The 16,478-nt window shown below is 47.3% G+C and overlaps 1 protein-coding gene across 3 annotated transcripts in view; it reads left to right on the top strand.

Annotated features, from left to right (window-relative positions):
• Positions 1-16,478, top strand: part of LOC147095995 (large proline-rich protein BAG6-like) — an 82,104-nt gene that overhangs the window by 24,704 nt on the left and 40,922 nt on the right. For 2 of the 3 annotated variants that reach the window (XM_085974948.1, XM_085974949.1), the window contains exons 5-8: positions 490-543; positions 4,260-4,334; positions 11,924-12,243; positions 15,925-16,054. In XM_085974948.1, coding sequence (XP_085831074.1) covers positions 490-543; positions 4,260-4,334; positions 11,924-12,243; positions 15,925-16,054 — 579 coding nt within the window. The remainder of the gene's footprint in view (positions 1-489; positions 544-4,259; positions 4,335-11,923; positions 12,244-15,924; positions 16,055-16,478) is intronic. The other variant, XM_085974950.1, reaches the window with a different exon arrangement.

A 16,478-nucleotide genomic window follows, 5' to 3' on the forward strand; every position in this document is an offset into this window, starting at 1 on the left:
AGTTCAGTGGCTGTTGTTCATGTGCATGCAGGGAAGTTAGATTTTTGTCAAGGCAGTGCTATGGAAGCCTTGGATTAGATTGTAGCTCCTTGATCATTCCATGTAGCAGAAGCACGAATTTAACAGGAGCTCTACACTTGATTCATTCCACATTCAAATTGGAGTTTCTGCTCTGGCCGGAGTCTGCAAATGATGCACAGGAACGTTGAGACAAACCAAGTGTCTGAGAGAGATTGTTCGCAGCACCATGCACGCGCGGCTCAGTGATCCTTCCTCCGCGATGGCCCCGAGGTGCTCCCTTTCCAGGTGTGCTGAAACCTCCTGTAGTGAGCCGCATTAAAGCATGTCGGGCCACCTGCTGACTTCACTTGTAGCATAGTGGGCCGAAAATGCCTGGTGGGGTGATTCTGACAGGTGTGTCGAGGCTGGGAGTGGCTGCTTATTTTATGATTGGTGCTTTTTTCCTTCCTTCCCCTTGCACTCCTGAAGAGTGACGGATCGTCGGTGGATGTGCACATCAATGTGGAACAGAGCCCCATCCAGGTAACTTTGCTTTCTCTTCCTTTTTTTTCTCTTTCCCTCTATTTTTCTCTTTCTTTTCCCACCCTCCTCCCTCTCACTAGTCCATTCCAACCTTTGACCATGCTTCTTCTGTCTTAGTGATCCATGTTCCTTGTAGTTGGCATGTAGGGTGGGTAGAGAGACTGTGTGCAGCGTGGTGTGAGGTGAGCTTGGTCGGAATGTAGCCCAGACGCCAGCCCCTGTTTCCATGGTGGAGAATGGGTTTGGGCGGTGGTTCACTGAGAGCCTGGAAGCTGGAATCTGTCTCAAAAATGCCTTAAACATTGAAATTATTTGCGCTGTGACCGCACCTTACCTTGTGCATCTCCAGACACTGGATGCGAGCAGCCGATTTATACATTTTGTTTTATATATTGTAGGCACTTTCATTGTGTCTCAAATCTGTTTCATTTGAACATCTTGTAGTTACAAACCCACACTTCATCGTAATTACACAACTTTTCGGTGTGCTATTTCCGTCAGTCCTGTCAGTTAGTTTGAACCTTTTGGGATTCACTCTCTCCGGCTCATCCTTGGAAGTTATTTTCCTGTTTGCTGGTCTTCTGTGGTCTGGGAGGGAATTCTATTGGGTTTTTAGTCTAACGGCTTTAATAAGTACCAAAGGAGTGCTGCACTGTCAGAGGTGCCATCTTTTGGAAGAGACCGATTAAACTGCCGCCTCAGGTGGACGTAAAAGATCCCATGGCACTATTGCGAAGAAGAGATGGGGAGTTCTCCCTGGTGTCCTGGACCAATGTTTATCCCTCTACCAACATCACTAAGAATAGATTATCTGGTCACTATCACATTGCTGTTTGTGGGAGCTTGCTGTGCACAAATTGGCTGCCGCGTTTCCTACATTACAACAGCGACTACACTTCAAAAGTACTTCATTGGCTGTAAAGGGTTTTGGGACGTCCTGAGGTTGTGAAAGGTGCTGTAGAAATGCAAGTCTTTCTTTATAAACTTGACTTTTTACAAGTGTGGAATACTAGGGTGCTTAAAACTTTGTGCAAACGTTCAGTGGTTCTCAAGCGCTTCCTCTGCAAATATTGATGCACTCTAACAGATGCCCCGTCCTAACTTCTGGAAGACAACATTAGTCTGTACCTAAAAAGAAGACAGTGCCATCTTTGCGGGAAACATGCTCGAAGTATACAGCAACACAAATCACATGCTAATAAGCCGACAGAGACGGAACCGAAATCCGATGACCTCGGGGACATCCTCATGGAAGTCCCGGGGTCTGGTTTGAAAGAGTCTGCAGATTAAAAACATGTAGTCGCTCTCTCCGATGAGTTCAGTAAATACTCTGCCTAATGTGGTGGTGCTGGTTGATGCATTTTAGGAACCCCAGCACTGTTGAGCGCCAATTTGTACTGGGTTAGTCGATCTCCGTCACTATGGTGGGATACTAGTTATCCTTGATGTCCCTGGGTTAGGGAGGAGGAAAGGAGCCAGGAGTCCAGCGCTTGATTGCGCTCTGCATTTAATGACTTTCATGCTGGAAAGCGCGCGTGCTGTTGTAATGGACGTCGGGTGAAAGGCCATTGTTTATATTGCCTCGTGCGATCTGCTGACACGTGACAAATGTGTTCATAGGCAGGCACCAAGGGAGCTGTACCCCAGAACAAAGCAGCACCTCTTAAGAGAGGGAACGGAGGAAAGTTGGGGGGGGGGGGGTGGAAACAAAGCTCAGTTAAATTTGGGCGTTGCTTACAACGGCAAATACTTGGGTCACTGAAGTCTTGCTTCCTCGTACCTACCAAGTTTGTGTGTTGGTAGTTCTGTTAATTGGAGTTTGTGGGCTGGAGTTTCTACCTTCTGTGAATTCACCGGGCCGAGAGAACACATTGCTGTGACTGCCAGCACACCCACGATGATTTTGGAGGGGCTAAAACTTTCAAGCTGTCGTTCATGCTATTGTACTAACTGCAGCACTGGTTAAAGGAAACTGGCAGTGGGCATTTCAGTGACACGGTACGTGGTGTCAGTACAGCACGCCATATGGTGGGGGGTTGCAGGCTTGTATCTGATTCCTTTCTCGCCTGCTCTGTGGAGAGGGGGAGCACTGGTTTTCCCTGTAATCTTGCTCATTCTTATGTCAGTAGGAGGACGAGTGAACTATCTGCTCAGGCAGCAGAGGCACAAACCCTGGATCAGTTGTGACACGGCTGGTCCTTTCTCGAATGATGAGGGAGAATCGGCCTTCTGTGTCTTGTGATGGCTTGCCTAGGGTTTCTTGCGCACCTCCCAGCAAACACTAACGTAATGAAATTAGCAGTGGCTGAGGAGGAGATTGTCTGCTTTCCCCTCTTGGCTGGGGAGAGGCGCGAGGGGCCCGACTAAGTGGCAACATTATTTTGAAAACTGTTCGATAATCAAGGCACTGGACAAGGTGCAAAGAAGATTTACAAGATGATACCAGAACTGAGAGGTTCTAACTATCAGGAAAGATTGAACGGAAAGAAGAGAGAAGGCTGAGGGGTGATCGAATAGAAGTCTTTAAAATTATGAAGGGGCTTGATGGGGTAGATGTAGAGATGTTTCCACTTGTGGGGGAGACCAAAACTAGGGGCCATAAATACAAGATAGTCAATAAGAAATCCAACAAGCAATTTCAAGGGCAACACCTTTACCCAGAGAGTGGTTAGAACGTGGAACTTGCGACCACATGGAGTGGTTGAGGCCAATAGCATAGACGCATGTAAGGGGAAGCTGGATAAGTGCACGAGGGAGAAAGGCGCCGAAGGTTATGCTGGTAGGGTGAGATGAAGAGGCGGGAAGAGGTTCGTGTGGAGCATAAATAGCGGCATAGACCAGTTGGGCCAAATGGCCTGTTTCTGTGCTGTAAGTTCTTAAGTAAGCCGACGACAATGGTGATGGTGACGCTGTGACTGTACTGGTTTTCCCACAGATTTACACAGGCCTAATGCATTTCAATCCCCAATTACTACGACCCCCGACCGGGTGCCATTTACCGACGGAATGGGAGCTTCTTTCCCTTCACCATGGGAGGCTTGCCGACTGAGGCAAACCTGCAATGTAAGCGGCTCGATGCCAGCAGCTAGTTTTGCTCCGTGCCTGCAAGAGGCGGTACGCGGGCCAGACCCACCCTTTGGATTCTGGCTGCGTTACCAATCAGTGCCACTTTTGCCATTGTTGAGTTGTACAGACGTTGCTGCTGTCATCGGGGAAGGGGGGGGTGCCCAGAGCAGGAGCGTTCCGAAAGCAACTGTTGCACTCGTGTGATCTCGCGCATCTTATGGTTATGTTGCTGAACCCGCCTCATTGTCTTAAGTGGGAGCATTCGTCTGTGACGCTTAAAATCGAAATCGGTGTGTGACTAGAACAGTATAAAATGATGACTTTTTGATGTAACAGTGAGGGGACTCCCCCCTTGAAATCAGGACCGGTTTGTTTTTTGGCTGGTCAACCATGGGTGCGCACTGTGTCTGGTTTTCGTGGTCCTCGCGCAATGCTCAATCTGTCCTACGACGGCGATCAGAATTCAGCTAACTCTCGTGCTTACAGAACGCTTGCTTTTAAATATAACCGACTCCATGCAGAATAACACGTAGCACCATTCAACATCAGCACAAAGATGTGTTCAAAGAAAGGCCAGGCCTCATGGAGGTGGGGAGGGGGGGTTACAAAGGTATTCAGTGCTGATGATGCTTGTCTTTCTGTTTTCACAGAGTGAGCCGAGAGTTCGCCTGGTGCTGGCACAGCACATGCTGAGAGACATTCAGGGGATCTTGAACAGGCTGGAGGTGAGGAGCAAGCTTCTGTTTTGTGATTTAAAATTTCTTATTTCTGGAGGTCGCAGCTGGGGTTCCAGTCAAGTGTAATGGCCCTGTGAGAGACTCACCATCAATTTCAGCAGTGTGCAATGTGCTGCAGTGCCATTGAGGCATGTGGTACTAAAGGTGAAATAGTGGCATGATGAGAGGCTCGGCTATAGGATGGATAGTGTAGGAGTAAATGGGAGGTTTCCTGGATTGGCGAGATGTAGCTGGTGGTGTGCTCCAGGGATCTGTGTTGGGTCCTCTCTTTATTTTATAAGACGTAAAGGCAATGGTGTTGTAGTTTGATGGCGACATAACATAAGAAATAGGAGCAGGAATAGGCCACTTGGTCCCTCAAGCCTGCTCTGCCATTAAATAAGTTCATGGCTGATCTGGGCTCAAAGCCACTTCCCCGCCCGCTCCCCATAACCCTTCACTCCCTTATCTTGCAAAAATCTGTCTATCTCCACCTTAAATGTGTTTAATGACCCAGCCTCCACAGCTTTCTGGGGCAGAAAATTCCGCAGATTTACGACCCTCTGAGAGAAGAAATTCCTCCTCATCTCAGTTCTAAAAGGGCGACCCTTTATTCTGAGACTGTGCCCCCGAGTTCTAGATTTCCCCACGAGTGGAAACATCCTCTCTGCATCTACCTTGTCCAGCCCCCTCAGTATCTTATATGTTTCAATAAGATCATCTCATTGTTCTAAATTCCAATGAGTATAGGCCCAGCCTGCTCAACCATTCCTCATACGTCAACCCCCTCATCTCCGGAATCATGATGCCAAATTCGAAGCCAGACAAGGGATGAGCGAGGCCGCAGGAGCACTTTGACCGGTTAGGGGAGTGGGCAGGTATGCAACAAACGCAGTTCAATGTAGATAAATGCGAAGGATGCTAATTTTGTGAAAAAGAGAACAGATATAAATGCTAAACCGGTAAAATTCTTAATTGAGTAGAGAGACGGGGTGCAGCTAAGCAGATTTTTATAAGCAAGATTGCAGCTGAAAAAAAGCCTTAAAAGGGCAAATGGTTTTATAGACTGCGACATTAAACATGAAAGCAAGAAGGTGATAAATCTGTACACGGCAATGGTTCAGACAAAGTCAGTATGTGGAGTTTTGGGCACTCGTAGAAAGGTATGGAAACGGATGCAACAAATTTATTAGGATGTATACTAGGGAATGAAAGGCTATAGTTATGATGAAAGACTTTATATAAAAAAATTTAAAAAACTAGGACCTTTTTCACCAGAGCAACAAAGGGTAAAGGAGGATCTGGTGGAGGTGCCAAATTTAGGGAAGACTTGGGAGGGTGAAGATTGAAAGATTGCTTCCACTGATCGGTGAGTCTGTAACAAGAGTGTAAATTTAGGATTGAAAACCTGAAGAGGGAAGTTATTTTTCCGCGCATAGAGCTTTAGATTAGGGAATACATTTGCAGTAAGTGGTTCTTGAAACTAAGTCAATCACGGCATTTAAGAGTGAATTAGGTAAACACTTGAAGGGGAATGATGTTCGTGCACAGGGTGGGGAACAGAGAGATGGGATTGGAGTTAGACAGCTTTGATCTGGAGCTGGTATGGCACGTTCGCATTGAGCCAAATGGTTGCCGCCTTTGCTGAAATTTCTGCGGTAGTTATAGATTCTGTTCTTCCAAACTTGGGTTGTTTCTAGGGAGAGCACTTTGAACTGCATTACGCTAGGGTGAGGTACTAATAGTTATAGGCCTGTCACTGGTGCTGGGAGAAATTTCAGTGAATTCAGAGCATCATGCAAGATGTGTAACAACGTTAAAGGATTTTGGATTAAGTGCATTTTATTTCTCCTGTAGTGTACTGGCACCAATAAGCTTAGTAACATGCTGCAAGTAATGGGTGACGTGGTTTAATGGGGAACTACCTCCTAGAGGAAATGGGTTGTGTTACAAATGCCCCTCCCACTTGTGGAGAGGGTGGAATTTAATATTTTTCACATGTCGCTCACGAGGTGCATTATCAAATGCTGCGGTGGCTGGGAATTTTGGATCTGCCCAAGAGTTAATTCGGAACTGCCTGCCCTCCCTGGAAAGCGCGCTGCCGACTGCCCTCTGGCTCCAGATTAGCTCTCGTGTTCAGTGGAGCCAATCCAGTATCCTTGCCAGTGACGTCACCTAGTGGCACAACTGTATCAAAATGGCAGGTGTTTGCGGAGTTGACAAGTTTCACTAAAGCTTTCCCCTCAATATTATTATTACATACAATGGAAGAGCAGGAAGTATGCCCCCTCTCAGACTTTGCTTACTCTTAAGTATTTACATAGGATCAGAAGCATAGCACACAGGGGGTTGCGACTGTTACAACCATGTGAATATTATCTGCGGATTGGGGCCTGGGGAGGTTGAATAAACTGTGACGTTGGATTTACTGGAGGCCTTTTTGGAGGGAATCGAGCAGAAACTGCAGTTGTCCCTGCAAGTACTCGCCTCACTCAGGAGATAAACCCAGCTGAAGAAGCTGCAACAGTGCCATTTGCACTTGGACCCCTGGAAGAACTGAACGCTTTGTTCCATTGCTGGATTATGGGTAGTCCGGGGGTGAGGGCCTGACGTTTACCGTGGTTCTGTTCTGAGGTCCCTCTTGGCTAGACACGCTCGCTGCTGCTGTTTAGCCCCCTTTGCTGTCACCACTGGAGTTTGGGGAGGGGTGGGGGGAGAAATGCTGGTATTTAACCCCTGCCACTACCACATTGGGAACCGACATGATTGCTTTGGATTTTGTTTTTGTAGTCTGACTAAACGAGGGGACCGTACAATCATATAGGCAGAAAGCATTTTAGTATACAGGGATTTAAAGTTGCAGGCGTGTTCGGATTGCACTGCTCCAGAAGGCCATCAATTTTCAAGCATCAATTGAAACGTTTCAAACAGAGGTACTCAGCACAAAAGCAAAATACTGCGGATGCTGGAAATCTGAAATAGAATCAGAATGATGAGGTCCTGCAGGCAGAGTTTAGGGAACTTAGGAGAGAGATTAAAAAGCAGGACCTCAAAGGTAGTAATCTCCGGATTACTCCCGGTGCCATGTGCTAGTGAGTACAGGAATAGGAGGATGGAACAGATGAATGCGTGGCTGGAGAGATTTCGATTCCTGAGGCATTGGGACCGTTTCTGGGGAAGGTGGGACCTGTTCAAGCCGGATGGGTTACACCTCAACAGGACCGGGACCAATATCCTCGCGGGGAGGTTTGTTAGTACTGTTGGGGAGGGTTTAAACTAGCTTGGCAGGGGGGTGGGCACCAGCATATAGGAGTAGAAAAGAGGAATAAGATGCATAAAAGAGTGAGTGTGTTGGATAGTACTAGAGAAGATAGTACTAGAGGCAGTAGTAGTACCATATTAGGTAGGAGCAGACTAAGAAAGACTACGAAAAATTCCAAAATGGGTTTAGAATGCATGTACGTAAACGCACAAAGTGTGGTGAATAAGGTTGGTGAGCTACAAGCACAATTAGCTGTGTGGCACTAATGGAAATGTGGCTTAAAAAGGGTGAGCACTGGGCACTTAATACTCAAGGGTACAAGGTGTTCAGAAAAGATAGGGAAGGAAAAAAGGGAGGTGGGGTGGCAGTGCTGATTAAGGAAGACATTGTAGTGTTGGAAAGGGAGGATGTTCTTGAGGGGAAAAGGACAGAATCCATTTGGTTAGAGTTGAGCAAAAAGGGTATGATCACGCTATTGGGGGTATTCTACAGACCTCCAAATATTGAGAGGGAGGTAGAGGAGCAAATCTGCAGGGAAATCGCAGAGATATGCAAGAGCTATAGAATGATATTGGGGGACTTTAATTACCCAAATATCGATTGGGATAATGCTAGGGTAAAGGGAAAGGGGGGGAGGATTTTCTGAAATGTGTTGAGAATTTCCTTGACCAATATGTTCTTGGCCCAACTAGGAAGGAGGCATTTCTGGATCTGGTGCTGGGCAATGAGGTGGGCCAGGTCGACCAAGTGTCTGTGGGAGAACACTTGGGTACGAGTGATCATCGTATCATAAGATTTAGATTAGCAATGGAGAGGAGCAAGGAACAATCTAGAGTGGAACTTCTAAACTGGAATAGGGCTAACTTCAATGGGATGCAAAAGGATCTAGCCAGGGTAAAATGGAACTGACAGGAAAAACTGTAACGGAACAATGGGTGATCTTTGAGGAGATGTTCCGAGTGCAGGCTAGGTACATTCCAACAAGAAGGAAGGGGAAGGGAACCAAAGCAAGGGCTCCTTGGATGACGAGGGAGATAGAGAAGACGATGAAACAAAAAAAGAGGGTGTATGATGCATGTCAGGTGAATTCTTCAAGGGAGAACCAGACCAAATACAATAAATTGACAGTGGATGTGAAGATGAAAATAAGATTGGCAAAGAGAGAATATGCGAGTAGAATGGCGGCTAACATAAAAGGGAACCCAAATATCTTCTGCCGGCATGTAAACAGTAAGCGGGTTGTAAGAGGCAGGGTGGGGCCTATTAGCGACAAAGAAGGTGATATACGCTTAGAGGCGCAGGGCAAGGCTAGAATACTGAATGAGTACTTTGTATCGGTGTTTACTAAGGAGGTGGATGCTGACAAAATATCGGTAGAAGTGGAAAAGGTAGAAGCAATGGAAGGGGTGAAAATTGATAGACAGGATGTACTAGAAAGGCTGGGTATGCTTAGAGTGGATAAGTCGCCTGGTCCAGATGGCTTGCATCTCAGGTTGCTAAGGGAATTGGGGAGGAGATAGTGGAAGGGCTTGCCATAATTTTCCAATCTTCCCTAGATGCGGGGGAGGTGCCTGAAGATTGGAAAGTGACAAATGTGACACACTTGTTCAAGAAAGGGAGTGAGGACAATCCTAGTAACTACAGGCCGGTCAGTTTAACATCAGTGGTGGGTAAAGTTTTAGGAACAATAATCAAGGAAAAAATTAATGGGCACTTGGAGAGGTTTAAGCTAATTAAGGAGAGCCAACATGGGTTTGTAAAAGGCAGATCATGTTTGACTAATCTAATTGAATTTTTTGATGAAGTAATGGGGAGGATTGATGAAGGGAATGCAATGGATGTTGTCTGCATGGATTTTCAGAAGGTGTTTGACAAAGTACCACATAGAAGGCTGGTTAACAAAATTGAGGCTCATGGAATAGGTGGGTCAGTGGCAGCTTGGATAAGGAATTGGCGTAAGGGTAGAAAACACTGAGTTATGGTAATGGCTGTTTTTCAGACTGGAGGATGGTAGACAGTTGTATTCCCCAAGGGTCAGTGCTGGGGCCACTGCTTTTTTGATATATATTGGAATACAGAGTAGAATTTCTAAATTTGCCGATGACACCAAACTTGGGGGTGTGGCAAACAGAGATGACGATACCAATCGACTGTAACAGGACATAGAAAGGCTAGCAGAATGGGCAGATGGAATTTAATACAGAGAAGTGTGAGGTGATGCATTTTGGCAGAAGGAACAGGGAGAGGCAATATACACTTAATGGCACAGTTTTACAGTGTGCAGGGACAGAGGGGCTTGGGAGTTAATGTGCATAGGTCCCTGAAGGTGGTGGGACATAATGAGAGAGTGGTTAACCAAGCATATGGGATCTTGGGCTTCATAAATAGAGGTATTGAGTACAAAAGTAGAGAAGTTATGCTGAACCTTTATAAAGCGCTGGTTAGGCCACAACTGGAGTATTGCGTCCAGTTCTGGTCACCACACTTTAGGAAGGATGTGAAGGCCCTTGAGAGGGTGCAGAGGAGATTTACCAGAATGGTTCCGGGGATGGGAGATCTTAGCTACAAGGACAAGTTGGAGAAGCTGTATTTGTTTTCATTAGAGCAAAGGAGGTTGAGAGGTGATTTGATAGAGGTGTACAAGATTGAGGGGTTTGGATAGGCTAGACGGGGAAAGGCTGTTCCCACTAGTTGATGGTACAAGGACTAGGGGACACATTTAAGGTTTTGGGCAAGAGATACAAGAGGGAATGTGAGGAAAAACTTTTTTACGCAGCGAGTGGTGAGGACCTGGAACTCGCTGCCGGCGGAAGTGGTGGAAGCGGAGACACTCAATGTTTTCAAGAGGAGACTGGATAGGCACTTGAGGGAAATAAACTTGCAGGGCTACGGGCATAGAGTGGGGGAATGGGACTGACTGGATTGCTCTGCAGAGAGCCAGCACGGACTCGATGGGCCGAATGGCCTCCTATGCTGTGTCATAGTCATAGCGACAGAGAAGGAGGCCTTTCGGCCCACTGTGCCTGTGCCGGCTCTTTGAAAGCGCTGTCCAATTAGTCCCAATCCCCCGCTCTTTTCCCCATAGCCCTGCAAATTTTTTCCCTTGGTATTTATCCAATTCCCTTTTGAAAGTTACGATTGAATCTGCTTCCACCGCCCTTTCAGGAAGTGCATTCTAGATCACCACAACTCGCTGCGTACAATTTCCCCCCCCCCCCCCCCCCCCCTTATGTCGCCTCTGGTTCTTTTGCCAATCACTTTAAATCTGTGTCCTCTGGTTACCGACCCTCCTGCCATGTAGAACAGTTTTTCCCTTTATTTACTCTATCAAAACCCTCCATGATTTTGAACACCTCTATCAAATCTCCTCTTAACCTTCTCTGCTCTAAGGCGAACAGCCCCAGCTTCTCCAGTCTGTCTACTTATTCCTGGCCCCTCCTTCCTGGCGCCATTCTAGTAAATGAAAACAGAAAATGCTGGAAACACTCAGCAGCTCGGGCAGCATCTGTAGAGAGAGAGTAGAAACATAGAAGATAGGAGTAGGCCATTCGGCCCCTCGAGCCTGCTCTGCCATTCAATGAGATCATGGCTGACCATCCAAACTCAGTATCCTGTCCCTGCCTTCTCCCCATATCCCTTGATCACTTTAGCCTTAAGAAATATATCTAACTCCTTCTTGAATATATTTAATGAATTGGCCTCCACTGCCTGCTGTGGTAGAGAATTCCACAGGTTCACCACTCTCTGGGTGAAGAAATTCCTCATCTCTGTCCTAAATGGCTTACCCCTTATCCTTAGATTGTGACCCCTGGTTCTGGACTCCCCTGCCATCTGGAACATCCTTCCTGCATCTAGTCTGTCCAGTCCTGTTAGAATTTTATAAGTTTCAATGAGATCCCCTCTCATTCTTCTAAACTTCAGCGAGTATAAGCCCAATCGACCCAATCTCTCCTCATACGTCATTCCTGCCATCCCAGGTATCAGCCTGGTGAATCTTCGCTGCACTCCCTCCATGGCAAGAACGTCCTTCCTCAGATAAGGCGACCAAAACTGCACACAATACTCAAGGTGTGGTCTCACCAAGGCCTTGTACAACTGCAGCAAGAGTAACTGAGTTAACATTTCAGGTCAATGACCTTTCATCAGAGATACTTGGGAAGTAAGGGTATTAAAACAATATGGAGAGGTGGCAAGATCGTAACAAAATGGTGGAACAAAAATAGCCTCTTCCTGTTCGTACAATTTTAAGTCACTTCAAGCGAGCCAGCCGTCAAGTATTGTCCAGTCTGGTTATGTTTTCTACCAAGTAAACCCCATTCTTAAAAACCTTTCCCAGGGTCATACAAACGGCACTCCGCAGGAGGCAGCACAGAGCCCTGTGGGCGCCACGGGCTCGGCAGGCGAAGCCGTGGCGCCAGCCGCACCGGTGGCAGGAGAGACCATGGAGACATCCAGCACAGAGCCGCAAGCGGCTGCGGCTGCCCTGCCCCCAGAAGCTGCAGCTGCCCTGCCCCCCGAAGCTACGACTGCTCTGCCCCCAGAAGCTGCGACCGAGGGCAGCTCCGAGGATAATGTGAGCACTTCAGAAGGCACTGAACCCAACGTGGGCTTGTCCTCTGCTACCACACAGACCGAAGAAGCACCGCCTGGGCCCAAGTAAGTGTCGGTTCCAAAGGCGTCGATGAGTCTGCTCACGGTGTTGGTTCAGAATTTCTCCCCCTCTTTGTTTAATGCATTAAAAAGTTAAAGGGAAAGGAAAGTGTCGGACATGGGCACTCTCCCCATAAGGTGTCAGCCGTGGCTCAGTGATCGCACTCTCGTCTCCAAGTCAGAAGGTTGTGGGTTCAAGTTCCACTCCAGAGACTTGAGCACATAATCTAGGCTGATTGCAGGGAATCTGAGGGAGCGCTGCACTGTCGGAGGTGCAGCTTTTCACTTGAGATGTAAACGGACACCCCATCTGTCCTCTCGGGTGAATGTAAAAGATTCCCCGGCACTATTTCGAAGAGCACGGGACTTCTCCCCATTGTCCTGGCCAATATTTATCCCTCAACCAACATCACTAAAACAGATTAGCCGGTCAATTATCACATTGCAAGTAAATGCAAGTCTTTCTTATAAAATGTCCCCTTTTTTTTATTCATTGTGCCTCTAATAAATCTAATTATTTTGTGAAAACTATTTTATGTAAGGTTGGCATCCTTTTTGCTGCCCTTTAATTTGGTGGCAGCAACCTTGTGGCGAAGTGAAACGTTACTTTGTTAACCTGGTGCCAGTGGGACAAGGGGCACGTGCGTTTGAAACTGAGCGAAAACGAGAAATTTAGGACTGATGTCCGGGAAATTCTTCACACGGAGTGACCAAGATATGGAACTGACTTCAGGGTAGGGTACTGGGGCCGAAAGCTTTGGGATCATTTAGTAGACGGATGCTGTGATACAGACACTATGGGGTCTTTCAAGATGGAGGAGCTAGGACCGGCCGAATGCCCTTTTTTTAAACCTGTATCTATCATGCGAGCGTGAAACGTTCTAGTGGCACTAAAATCTCACCGACACTCCGCTATCGGAGTGTTTAAAAAATAAAAAAAAACCCAGCAGAGCCAACAGTGCAAGAAAGCTCCACCAAGGCAAACAACAAGGGGAAATACTAATGTGGCCAAATGCTTGCTTACCTCTGCTTTTCCTTTCAAAAGCCCTTTCATGGTTTAATGTGTGATTATTTTTTTAAATCATTGAATCTCTCTGTTCCTGGGTAATGAGAGTTGTCTCATTCTGGGAATCATCCCATAGAATCATAGAAATTTACAAAAGGAGGCCATTCGGCCCATCGTGTCTGCACCGGTCGAAAAAGAGCTATCCAACCTAATCCCACTTTCCAGCTCTTGGTCTGTAGCCTTGAAGGTTTCGGCACTTCAAGTGCATATCCTGTAAGCTCCCCACTGGAGTGGAGCTAATTTACAGAACAAACTGGAAACTCCGCCGCCTCCATTCCAGATCCAAGGTTGTCCCATCCTCTGTTGTTTAATTACAGTATGCAGACAACGCTTGCGTCTGCGCTCACTCGGAGGTCAAACTCCAGACCATCATCAACACCTTCACCAAAGCGTACGAGAGCATGGGCCTTACACTAAACATCCGTAAGACAAAGGTCCTCTACCAACCTGCCCCCGCCACACAGTACTGCCCCCCCCGATTATCAAAATCCACGACAAGGCCTTGGAGAACGTGGACCACTTTCCATACCTCGGGAGCCTACTGTCAACAAGGGCAGACGTCGACAACGAAGTCCAACACCGCCTTCAGTGTGCCAGTGCAGCCTTCGGTCGCCTGAGGAAGAGAGTGTTTGAAGACCAGGACCTCAAACCCGGCACTAAGCTCATGGTCTACAGAGCAGCAGTGATACCCGCCCTGCTGTATGCCTCAGAGACAGGGACCATGTACAGCAGGCACCTCAAAGCATTGGAAGGGTACCACCATCGCTGCCTCCGCAAGATCCTGCAAATCCATTGGCAGGATAGGCGCACCAACGTCAGTGTTCTTGCTCAGGCCAACATCCCCAACATCGAAACTTTGACCACGCTCAATCAGCTCTGATGGACGGGTCACATCGTCCGCATGCCTGATACGAGACTCCCAAAACAAGCGCTCTACTCGGAGCTCCAGCACGGCAAGAGAGCCCCAGGTGGGCAGAGGAAATGCTTCAAGGACACCCTCAAAGCCTCCTTGAAAAAGTGTAACATCCTCACCGACACCTGGGAATCCCTAGCCCAAGACCGCACAAAGTGAAGGAGAAGCATTCGGGAAGGCGCCAAACACCTCGAGTCTCTTCGCCGGGAGCAAGCGCAAACAGCGCAAGGAGCGCACGTCAAACCAAGCACCCCACCCACCCGCCCCTTCAACCACCGTCTGCCCCACCTGTGACAGAGACTGTAGGTCCCGCATTGAACTCATCAGTCACCCGAGAACTCATTTTTAATGTGGAAGCAAGTCATCCTCGGCTCTGAGGGACTGCCTAAGGAAGGAGCATATCTAAGTACTTTTTAAATGTGATGAGGGTTTCTGCCTCCACCACCCTTCCCGGCAGTGAGTTCTAGACCCCACCACCCTCTGGGTGAAAAATGTTCTCCTCAACTCCCCTCTAAACCTTCCCCCAATTACTTTAAATCTATGCCCCCTGGTTATTGACCCTTCTGCTAAGGCAAATAGGTTCTTCCTATCCACTCCATCTAGGCCCCTCATAATTTTATACACCTCAATTAAATCTCTCCTCAGCCTCCTTTGTTCCAAAGGAAACAACCCCATGGAGCTCCATCTCCCCTGGTCTCAAAGAGATTAGTTGATGGATTGTCCAGGGCCACCCTTGTGTGCTTGTTAATGGCCACCTCCTCGGCAGCAGTATCTGAGGCTCTGCAGCACGTTGCTTGTCTCTCCAGTTGTGGAATGGCACTACTCTTGCTATAATCCCATCTGTCAGCTCAGCAGCGACGATTGGGGCCCGATGAACTCACTCCACTGTTGTCGGTTCTGAACGAGCCTGGTTGCTTCAGTTATCCGTATCCCTTTCCGTGACAGGTCACTCTTGACGCTGTCTATCCAGTGCTCCCTTGGCCTTCCTCAGCTTCATGTTCCATGTACCTCCACGCAGGGAGATATTCTAGCCATCTCCATCCTTGACATGTGCCCAAACCATACAAGTTGTCTTTCTTAGACCTTCTGTATGAGCGTTGTTTCTTGTCCAAGCCATGTTCTTATATTCTTGATTCATTGCAACCAGTATTCCGCTTAACCAACTCCTCTCTGCTGTTAGTATCTTTTGCTCTTTGCTCTTTAGTTTGGGGAACAGTGCCTGGCATATAAGGGAAGGGGTGGGTAGTTTCTGCTGGAAAATCAGCAAAAGAACTCGAATGTCTTCATTGATTCTGGGTGTTGGGAGTTTACATTATATAAAAATGGTGAAAGAATTTTTTTTTTTTTTAATTAATTGAATTTCTTTTTTTTTATTCTTTGGAAAGGAGGAAACTTGGAGGTGACCATAATCCTGAGAACTAGTTCAATTGGGAAAGGAGTTGAAAAAACTACCGCAGGAGAAGGGTTCAAATCGCAGGGGTCGCAAGTTTAAAAATTTTAAATTTAGGATTAAGGAGGGAACGTTTTTTTTTACCCAAAAGGAAATAGTTATGGAATAGATAGGCTGGGAAGGACACTGAAGCAGACTGTTTCAATGGGGCCAGTGGGTTTTTTTGGTTGGAGAAAGAAGAAATCGAGGAAGCTGGGTAGGCTGATGGGCTTGTTGTTCGGAATTTGCGCGCTCATTTGACTTCTTGCCTTATCCCAGCCACCCGTCCCCCACAGAGTACCTCGAGGTTTTGACCGAGCTGCAGCGGGTGGAGGCGAGACTGCAGCCATTCGTGCAGAGGTACCAGGAGATCCTGAGCACAGCCACCACCGCGGACTACAACAACAACGTACGCCCGCCGAATCGTAACATCTTTTTACTCCTTTCTGCAGCTTTATCTGCAAGTTAACGTTGTTCAGCTTTCATTCATTCTGTCAGGGTAAGGGGTCGGCCATTTAGGACTGAGGTGTGCCATTTCTTCACTGAGGGTGGTGAATCTTTGGAATTCTCTACCCCAGAGGGCTGTGGAGGCTCAGTCGTGAGTAAGTTCAAGACTGAGATCAATAGATTTTTTGACACTAAGGGACTCGACGGATAGGGCGGGATAGTGGAGTTGATGTAGAAGTTCAGCCGTGAACTTATTGAATGATGGATCAGGCTCGAGGGGTCATATGGCCTACTCCTGCTCCTATTTCAGTTGTTCTTCAACTCCCCATTAGAATTGATCTATTCAAACAACAGTGGCATGTTTAGGAACAGTAGTGGGCCATTTA

This window comes from Somniosus microcephalus, unplaced genomic scaffold (genome assembly GCF_052327205.1).
Source record: "Somniosus microcephalus isolate GS21.2 unplaced genomic scaffold, FLI_Smic_1.0 unresolved_chr1, whole genome shotgun sequence".
Taxonomy (NCBI): Eukaryota; Metazoa; Chordata; class Chondrichthyes; order Squaliformes; family Somniosidae; genus Somniosus; species Somniosus microcephalus.